This window comes from Neopelma chrysocephalum, unplaced genomic scaffold (genome assembly GCF_003984885.1).
Source record: "Neopelma chrysocephalum unplaced genomic scaffold, ASM398488v2 Primary Assembly neopelma1_132, whole genome shotgun sequence".
Lineage (NCBI taxonomy): Eukaryota > Metazoa > Chordata > Aves > Passeriformes > Pipridae > Neopelma > Neopelma chrysocephalum.
In genome coordinates, this window is record NW_020897794.1 from 1995944 (window position 1) to 2005984 (window position 10041).

The window sequence follows — 10041 nt, forward strand, 5'->3', positions numbered from 1 at the left end:
GTGGGTTTTGCTGCAGCAGGGGTTGATACCCCACCAGAGTTGGGTGGGTTTTGCTGCAGCAGGGGTTGATACCCCAGCAGGGTTGGGTGGGTTTTTGCTGCAGCAGGGGCTGGAACCCCCCTGGGGTTGGGTGGTTTTTGCTGCAGCAGGGCTGATACCCCAGCAGGGCTGGGTGGTTTTTGCTGCAGCAGGGGCTGGGTGAAGCCCCGACCCCTCTGTCACAGCAGAACATCCTTGGGCGCTGCTCCTCAGAGCCCTCATCAAATTATCCCCAGCCAATAATCAGATCCCTGCTCGGGGGTTAATGGCACCTCTGAGCCCCGTCAAGAGCTTTGTTTAATGCGCCCCAGACCTGGAGTGGTGCAGGTGCCATTTCAGGCCCTCATTTAATTTAAGCTGCTTTAGTTGGCATGGCAACTGGTTGAGACATCTGGGAGACATTATGCTGGGGATTGAGATTTAGGGGGATTTGTGGCGTGGCAAAACAAAAATCTTATCGTGGTAAAGTGCAGAGTAATGCTTTTGGGGTTTTTAAAAATATTTTGCGTTAAATTGAATGTAAGGATTTGTTGCAGCTGTAAGGTAAACCCCGAATTTTAAAAGCCTGGCATAAATATTTAAGAGGGCCTTTGCTAAAGGAAAAGAAAAATTAGAGGATTACAAATTATGGCGCTGCGGGGATGGGTTTTTTCTTTATGAATTCTTTATGAGTGCAATTTTAATTTTTTCTCCCTCAAAAAGTTGGCAATATTTAATTTATAAAATGAATTTTTGTGTGGTGTGCTGATGGCAGCTGAACTGTTTGGCCAATGGGGATTTGGCTGGAGAGGGTTGGCAGAGCAACAGATGGAAGTGGAGCATTGACTGGGTAGAAATGAAAGAAAATGTACATTTGATACCTTGCTGTGGAGTTTAACACTTTACCTCCTTCAGCCACAAATGTAATAATATCAGAGACTCTTGTTTGAGATATGACTGCTGAACTAAGCTTTTAAAACAGGAATTATTTTAATTAATGCATGTAGTGCCCCAGTATTTATTGTGATGATTTCTGTTACAACTCCAGCAGTTCTGGTTGGGATTTGTGGGCAGGTGTTTACAATGCTTGGGCAGTGAAAGGAGGGGCACTGGGTACATGTAGGGCAGTGGTGGATTTTCAAAACTCCACATTCCTGCCTGGGACCCTCCTGGAGGTGCTCAGGATGAGGACTGGCACCTGCTCCTCGGGCTGCTGGAACTGTGTCCCCTGTGAGGATGGCCCTGCAGTTGTGTGGAATTTGTGGCTTTCCAACCTTAAGGAAAAATTTAAGGGTTTCCAGATGCCATTAGTTATATCAACTTCTTTTGTTCTGTTTTCTGAGCTGTGGTTTGGCTTTGGAATAACTTTGTACCTTAATGCAAACACTGTGACTGACAAACCTGTTTTCTTCCACAACTCCTTTTTCATTTTCGTTCTTGTAAGAGTTTGGAGGCTCAACCTCTGAAGCAGCTTTATTCTCTTTAACTCAATAGTTCTGACCTGTAAGAGCTCAAATAAGTAGGAGTTAGTAAATGTTTCAGGAGCTTCTGTGCTGGATATTCTGCTTTTCCTTGACCCATGACCTGCAGATATGTTGTCACTGAGTTGATGCAGAGTGACCTCCATAAGATTATCGTCTCTCCTCAGCCACTCAGCTCGGATCATGTCAAAGTTTTTCTTTACCAGATTTTAAGAGGTAACTTTTCTTCTCGTAAATGTAAAGAAAATTCCGTAGTAGTGGTATTTTTTTCTGTTTCTTAATGTTTATTCTCAAGGCACCCTCGTCTTGAATCAAGTTTCCCGTGGAAACTTCTTTTGATTTCATATTTGAATAAATAGCAAGAATGCATCACTGTAGCTACAAGAGCATGGCAGCCCTGCTACTTTCCAGCATAGTCAGGGGGAAAGAATCAAGGCTTTTAGAATCAAGGCACAGGAAGGACACCTGGACTGAGCCAAGTCGGTAAATCTGTGTAACTGTACCCACCTAAGGTCAAAATTGTTGCTGAAAACCAGAGCAGTAAGAGGTGTGTGCCAAAATTCCAGTGTGAGGATTAGCAGAGTATTCAGGCCACAACCAGGGAGATGATGTTTTGCTTTTGATTTGTTTTTTGTTGGGGTTTTTTTTGGGGGGGAGGAGGTGGTTTGGGTTTGAGGTTTTTCTTTAAAAAAAGGATACATAAATTCCTTGCTCTATCTAGTTTATATACTCCAAAATTTTACCCTCTCATTGAGTGACTGAGTGTGCACTAGAGACTAGAAGTTAGAGTCATATAAAACTGAGCCCCAGGCAAAGTCTTTGCTGATGAGGAGTTGCCAGGAAACTGTTGGCAGCCTTAAACTTCTTTTAAAAGGAAAATAATTATTTATGTTAATTTGCTTTAATATTTCAGGTCTGAAGTATCTACATTCTGCTGGCATTTTACATCGAGACATTAAACCAGGGAACCTACTTGTGAACAGCAACTGTGTCCTTAAGGTGCTACTTACATTTATTGAAGATGTCCCTGTGTATGTGCTGGTTGTTATGGAGCAGTTGTTAATTTTTTAAACAGAAAACATTCCATGTGAACACTTAACCCTGAAAGTCAATTTAAAAGGAAAAAAATCCCAGAGATTCTTTAAAAATTATAAGTAAACATCTTCCTTTCTGCCTTTCTCTGTAAATCTCTGAAAGCAGGAGAGGCCCAATCCCTGTGTGTGACTGGTGTGGGAGGGGCAGGGGGCTCTGGGGGTGTTTGTGTCCGTGTTCTCTTCAGAGGAAGATGACACTGAAAGCCCGAGACACTTCCATTAATTCCTCAGGCACAAGGGATTTTGGAGGACTCAGGTGTTGTACAGCTGTGCCAGACGTGGAAATTCGGTGTTGTTTACAGGGGTTTGCTCAGAATTCCAATTGGTGAATTTTGGTCTCTTTTCTTCCACTCTGGTTCAAGGAATTTTTAACAATTCTCCAAGCCAGAGTGAGTAGAAGGCTGAATGTTTAACATTTAGAGGCACATCATGAACAAATGAAGTTTGTTTGGGTTGAAGTGCTCTGTACCCAGAGGCTGTTTTTTTGTAGCGCAAAAACACTGTTGTAAATAGCATTTATAAATACTGTAATGCCAACCTAAAATGAACTGTGATTTCCCATCAAATTGTAAACAGGTTAAATGGCTGTGGAATGAAGTGAGATCATTCCCTGCTGTCCCCCTTTCCCCTGGCTCGTGCAGTGCCAGCAGGTCACCTGATGTGTTTGGGTGCTGCTCGGGATTCCCCGCCTCGCCCCCAGAAGGCTGCCTATTTGAACTTGCAGAAAGTGTTTTGGTTGTTTTAATTTTTTTATTTGCCTTCTCAATTTAGATTTGTGATTTTGGATTGGCCAGGGTGGAAGAATTAGACGAATCCCGGCACATGACTCAGGAAGTTGTCACTCAGTATTACCGCGCTCCGGAGATCCTGATGGGCAGCCGCCACTACAGCAATGCCATCGACATCTGGTCTGTTGGCTGCATCTTTGCAGAGTTGCTTGGCCGAAGGATATTGTTCCAGGCACAGAGTCCCATCCAGCAGGTATCCTTGTGTTCCCCTTGCAGCGTTTTTCCACTATAGTTTCCTGGGGTCAGTTGGGCTGATGCGCTTCAAGGAAGGCACTGAGGGGCTGGAGTGAGTCCAGAGGAGGGAATGGAGCTGGGGAAGTCTGGTGAGGAGGAGCTGGGGGAGCTGGGGGGGCTCAGCCTGGAGAAAAGGAGGCTCAGGGGGGAACTTCTGGCTCTGCAATCCCCTGACAGGAGTGGGGAGCCGGGGGGGTTGGGCTCTGCTAACAGGGAACAAGGGACAGGAGGAGATGGAACTGCCTCAAGCTGTGCCATGGCAGTGCCATGCACTGACACGTGTACTCTGTGTTAATGAGGTGTGTGCCATGGCAGGGCCATGCACTGACACACGTGTGCTCTGTGTTAATGAGGTGTGTGCCATGGCAGGGCCATGCTCTGACACACGTGTTCTGTGTTGATGAGCAGTGTGCCATGGCAGGGCCATGCTCTGACCCGTGTGCTCTGCCCTGCAGCTGGACCTGATCACAGACCTGCTGGGGACGCCGTCGCTGGAGGCCATGAGGACGGCGTGCGAAGGCGCCAAGGCACACATACTCAGGGGTCCTCACAAACAGGTACCTGCAGGGGCTGGGCACGGGGCCAGGGGACCCTTCAGCAGCCCCACGGGTCACCTTCCCTCTGGGCAGGGCTCCTGCTGCAGCATCCCAGCGTTTCACAGCTCGGTTACATCCTCAAGGCCCATTTGCTGTAAATGCTTCCTTTGGACGTTCAGTCTCATTCTGTCTCTGCCTGTTAACCAGGGTTAAACCACCAGCAGTGGTTGTGGTGCTGCAGTGACGGGGGTCAGTGGTGTAATTAGTCCAACTGCTGTGAAGACAGGGTGGGTTTTCACTAGTGAAGTGCATTTCTGGGTTCTGCCTTCCGTGTATTGTTTGACTCGATGACACAGGTGAAAGTCTCCCTGTCTGAAGTGACAGTGCTGTGATAGCTATTTTGAATGAAGATGTTAAATTTAAGTGATGGTATTGTCAAGAGACGTAAATGAAAATAAATGAAAATTGCCAGCATAAGCAGAAAGCCCTGAGGGGTCCTGCACTGCCAGGATCAGGAGTGTTGGGGGTGGAACTTGTCCGTGTCCCAGAGCCGAGGGCAGAACCCCAGAACCCCAACCCCAGAGGGTCCCTGCACACCTCTGTGCTGGCCTGAGCTGCTCAGGAAGGGTCAACAAGAGACTGAAAGCTGAGACAGAGTATACAACACAACTGAAGTAAAAGTTAATTTAAAAAAAGACAACCAGCAAACCAGAGGGAAAAAAAGGCAGGATGGTGTCATTGTTCTGACTGGGCAATAAAAAGTGCAAATGCTGTTACCATAACAAGGAAATGCTTGTGCAGGCATCCCTGGTGCAGGAGTAGAGCTCTGTGGCCATCCAATATGGTCATTTTTATGACTGTTAGTAAAAATTACAAAATCACTGACCTGTACTTCAGATCTTTCCAGTAGTTAAGTTTGCATCTTTTATTTTCTGCATGTTGAAGTAATTTCTCACGTCTGTTCACCACAATAGTAGTTACCATAGAAATGAGCATTGCATGTATATTCTGCTTTATTATTGACATGTGGGAGTTCTGCCTCCTTGGCAGTTTGCATTCATTACATCGAGTTGTCTCTATTCCATTTCATGACAGGATTTTTTTCTTTGAGCATTAATAATAGGAGGATTTCCTACAGACTTTCTCTACCAGTTTTAAAACAAATCAAGTATATTTTTCTGCTACCATGTGCTGGAAGAGTTGTACCTCTGAAACCCAGTGTCTCATGACCCACAGAGTGATGGGAATACTAAAAAGCAAGTGAGGTGAAATGGTATAAAAAGCCTCCACTGCAGATATAATGTCCTTTAGCCACGAAGTTGTAGGAAATACACTCTGAGAGTTAGTTCTGTGTCAGTTGGGGAAAACAAGGTTCATTTTCCATGGATTGCCACAGGAGCTGAGCAGTCTCTGGAGCTCATTGCAACTTGGAACCAGGGGATACAGAGCATCCAGGTGATTAATGGTATTTCTCTGGTTTCAGCTTGAAGCAAACTTCATGTTTGAAAGCAAATTCCTGGCTTTTCATGTTCTGAAATGGACCTTTGTGTGGTTATAAACAGTTAAAGTTACCAGTTTCTTAATTAGACTATTAGGGAGGGAAACCAAGTTAGATGCAGGCGATTGCTTTGTCACACCAACTATTTTTACTCGCCGTAGGTGAGTGCAGTGGGAGGGGAGGGTGAAGCATTTTGCTGCTCCATGTAAAAATAGACTGATGCAGGAAGGTTCTGATGAACCCCCCAGCACTGTGTGCTGCCACAGTGGGCATTCCCATGCTCCAGAGGCTGCTTTGTCACCTGGTGCTCAGGAGTTCCCCTTCAGGCTCAGTTCCAGTGAGTTGATGCCCCAGCAGCCCCAGGGTGATGGTGACGGGCTGTCCCACCCTGGCTCCACTCACCCCCTTCCCAGGGAAAGCCTTTGGAATCCATGCCCTGTCTGCTGTGCTCCTGCCCTCTGCTGTGGGAGAGGCCAGGAGGAGGATGCTCCTTCCTTGCTGACAGACTGACCACTGATTCCATGGCAAATCCCAGTGCAGTTCCGTGTTCCCAGTTCCCGATGCCCGGGCAGTGCTCCTGCAGGGCTGCTCCCAGCTCTGGCTGAGGGAGTACTGTCCCCAAGAGCTGGCTCTAACCAGGTGCTTCTGAGGTGGCAGGACAAGCTGCTGGCAAGGGCCATAAATGTAGCCAAAAAAAAGGGGAGTCCTTCATTTGTATTGGATGCAACATCTTCCATAAGTAAGGAATGTAATACTGTTTTTCTGCTCTGGCATATGGATGAAACCTGTGTAATCACAGTGCTATTGTGTGTAGATGGTACTTAGGAATTAGAAAAATCAGGGGAAGTTACCAAATATTACAGCTTCATATTCCATGGGCTGCCCTGAGAAACCAAGGCTGAGAAGTGCTCAGGGCTGAATGTGGTAGTTCAGGGTTAACTTGGGCTGATGTCACTGTGGAGGTGTAATTCTTATTTATACTGGGAAATTTACAGCAACTGTGACATCCAGTACAGTCCTTCTGTCACTGTCAGTCAGCTGTGGATTGCCTGGGCAAGGAAAAGCAAAGTAATTTATAATTTGGGAGTGATTGAGATCGGAAAAATGAACTGCTGGGAATGATGGGGTTAATCAAACCCCTGAGCAGCTACAGCTGGGAGTGATGAGTGGTGCCTGTGTAGAAAAATAAATAAAATATAAGTTTGTCCAGGGATTACATCTGAACTAAGGGAAAAAACGATCCATTAGATGTTTCTTGCAGTTGCTGAGTTCTGTGATGGTGGTTATTGTGGGGCTGGGGAGTGTTGGTACCGTGTGTCCTCTTTAACAAGGAGTTTGTCCTTGGTGACTGTGGAATAGCCTGTGCTGGAACAGGGTTTTCCTGCTGATGGATCTGACAGGACACTCTGTGCTTCTCTTCCTCCCATTCCCCCTACAGCCATCCCTTCCTGTCCTATATACACTCTCCAGTCAAGCTACACATGAAGCAGTTCATCTCCTTTGCAGGATGTTGGTCTTTGATCCAGTAAGTACGACTGAAAATTATCTCAAGTACTTTTGATTTTTTGTTGTCTGGTACCTAAATGAGTGTTTTAAGTCAAGGACTGCTTTAACTGGTTTCCTTCTATGTGGCACTGGAGTACTTTTGGTCTGTAAAAGACATAAAAATGTCATAACTGGCCAATGAATTCCCCCTGGAATGGGGGGTTCCACGTTTGAAGCCGAGTGGTCTGGTGAAGGAAGCTGCTGGTGGGTGAGGGGGTGTGTGACTCATGCTCTTTTCCGAGCTGGGTGTAGGTAGCAGAACATCAGCTACTTTGATGCAGTTCTAATTAGGGACACGGGGGTGTTCCCGGTCTTGCAACACACAGAAAATTCCTCCTGCGTCCCCAGTCACAGAACAGGATCGTTTTTCCACTGTTTTTATAATAAAAATGTGGTTCTGTGAATTTTGGATTTCATCTCTAGGGACACTATATAGAGAACTGTCATTAGAAAAATCTGATACCAGAATTGATAATTTTAATTATTTCATTCTCACAGAACTCCCCCAGTATTGCAAATAAAAACCAGGCAGTGACTGCAGTGCAGAGGAGGAGGCCAGGGGCTGATGAAGCACTCAGAAGGCACTGGCTTTGGGGTTTATTTTTTTTAAACCTTAAGATTGCTTTGCTGAACAGAACCATGGAAATGTTAAATTATAACTTCTGTATAAAAAACCTTTAAGTTTTCCTTTCTGACTCCCTCAACACTTAGAATGCTGTCATCCCCGGCTTGTTTTGATTTATTGCAGGGGTCATAATTGTGAGGTTATCTGGAGAAAGGAGCTATTGGAAAAGGTGTTTCCAACCCTCCCATCAGCAGTTCCGTGGTGGCTGTGGCTCAGCAGGGTCGGTGCCATCCCAGGGCTGGTTCCTGAGCCACAGCTCCCCTCTAGTGGCAGCTCCTGCAGCTCCAGGCAGCGGGACACCAACAGGATCAGGGGGTTAAGAAACCACTGGCAATTAATCCATGAGTAGTTCCAATACCCCTGAAAGTCTCCTGACTGTTCCTCTTCTGTTCTGTTCTCCCCCCAGTCCAAAAGGATATCTGCTAAGGATGCCTTAGCTCACCCCTATCTCGACGAGGGGCGGTTGCGGTACCACACCTGTATGTGCAAATGTTGTTTCTCCACATCCACTGGAAGAGTTTATACGAGTGACTTTGAACCCATCACTAACCCCAAATTCGATGACACTTTTGAAAAGAACCTCAGTTCTGTTCGGCAGGTTAAAGGTGAGCAGGGGTTAGGGTTGGGTGTGCAGTTGTCCTCCTGCTCCCCCCCTCAGCAGGGTGTGACTGGGATGTACTGGGATGTGTGCTCTGGATCTGTGCACTAACCCCAGGGCTGGTTTCTTTCAAGTATTTTCCCATAGTAGACACTGGAAACAATTTCTGTTCACTAAAAGAGCAGAATTGTCGATGTTCTGACATAACAGTGGCACAGGCACAGGCTGACATGCAGAGGTCTGTGGGTTTCAAACCTTGCCAGCCTGTCCCCAGTGCCCTGTCCCTCATCCTTTTGCTGAATGGTGGCACTGGGGGAAGGGGAAATGGGTGGTGTGGCTTTTCTGGGGTACGAGCTGTGACCTCCACAGCTGTGCTGCAGAAAGAGGCAGCAGCTTCCAGGAGTTGAAGCTGAGATTTAGGGAAGCTGGAGCTCTTTTATCCTCACTAAAATGCACTCTCAGTAAGAGAAGCTTTATTCCCCCCCCATCTACATTGCATTTTACTGAAGCCAGAAATATTAATGCTGTGGTGTTTTGTATTTTTCTCCTGTGTACAGAAATAATTCATCAGTTCATTTTGGAACAGCAGAAAGGAAACAGAGTGCCTCTCTGCATCAACCCTCAGTCTGCTGCTTTTAAGAGCTTTATTAGGTAACTGTATGTAATCACATCTGATATTAATTCCCATTTATTAATTTGCACATCCAGAATGTTTTGGGGTTTCAGTTTTCTCTGAGAGCAGGAAAGGCCCGTAGATAAAACCCTGGTAAACTATTTATACGAGCTCTTCTAGAATTTAAATAAAATGTGCAAAAGTTTCAGATACTGCTATTGTGTAAAAGAAGAGAAGTCAGACTGAAAATGAGAACAGGAGGGTCAGCAAGCTGGGTCCTGGTTGCAGAATTAGCATTAGAAGGGGTGCAAACAGGCAGATAAAAGGTGGTGCAGTGTTTGCTGTCAGGGTTGGGGGGGTTCTGTTCCCCTGGCTGTGCTCCAGCCCAGCACTGAGGTTGTGCCTGGGAGCTCCTGCAGGTGAACTCTGACTGTGTGTGTCCCTCCCTGGCTGTGTGTGTCCTTCCCTGACTGTGTGTGTCCCTCCCTGACCGTGTGTCCCCCTCCCTGGCTGTGTGTGTCCCTCCCTGACTGTGTGTGTCCCTCCCTGACTGTGTGTGTCCCTCCCTGGCTGTGTGTCCCTCTCTGACTGTGTGTGTCCCTGCCCTGACTGTGTCTGTCCCTCCCTGACTGTGTCTGTCCCTCTCTGACTGTGTCTGTCCCTCTCTGACTGTGTGTGTCCCTCCCTGACTGTGTCTGTCCCTCCCTGACTGTGTGTGTCCCTGCTCTGATTGTGTGTGTCCCTCTCTGACTGTGTGTGTCCCTCCCTGACTGTGTGTGTCTCTCCCTGACTGTGTGTGTCCCTCTCTGACTGTGTGTGTCCCTGCTCTGACTGTGTGACCCTCCCTGCCTGTGTGTGTCCCTGCTCTGACCGTGTGTGTCCCTCCCTGGCTGTCTGTCCCTCCTGACCGTGTGTGTCCCTCTCTGACTGTGTGTCCCCCTCCCTGCCTGTGTGTGTCCCTGCTCTGACCGTGTGTGTCCCTCCCTGGCTGTCTGTCCCTCCTGACCGTGT

General features: G+C 47.0%; 1 protein-coding gene across 3 annotated transcripts in view; it reads left to right on the plus strand.

The window, feature by feature from the left end:
- Window positions 1-10041, plus strand: part of NLK (nemo like kinase) — a 41157-nt gene that overhangs the window by 29118 nt on the left and 1998 nt on the right. For 2 of the 3 annotated variants that reach the window (XM_027698742.1, XM_027698744.1), the window contains exons 5-11: window positions 1609-1715; window positions 2413-2530; window positions 3388-3574; window positions 4071-4172; window positions 7088-7174; window positions 8226-8424; window positions 8975-9068. In XM_027698742.1, the coding sequence (XP_027554543.1) occupies window positions 1609-1715; window positions 2413-2530; window positions 3388-3574; window positions 4071-4172; window positions 7088-7174; window positions 8226-8424; window positions 8975-9068 (894 nt within the window). Of the gene's footprint in view, window positions 1-1608; window positions 1716-2412; window positions 2531-3364; window positions 3575-4070; window positions 4173-7087; window positions 7175-8225; window positions 8425-8974; window positions 9069-10041 lie in introns of all 3 variants that reach the window. The other variant, XM_027698743.1, reaches the window with a different exon arrangement.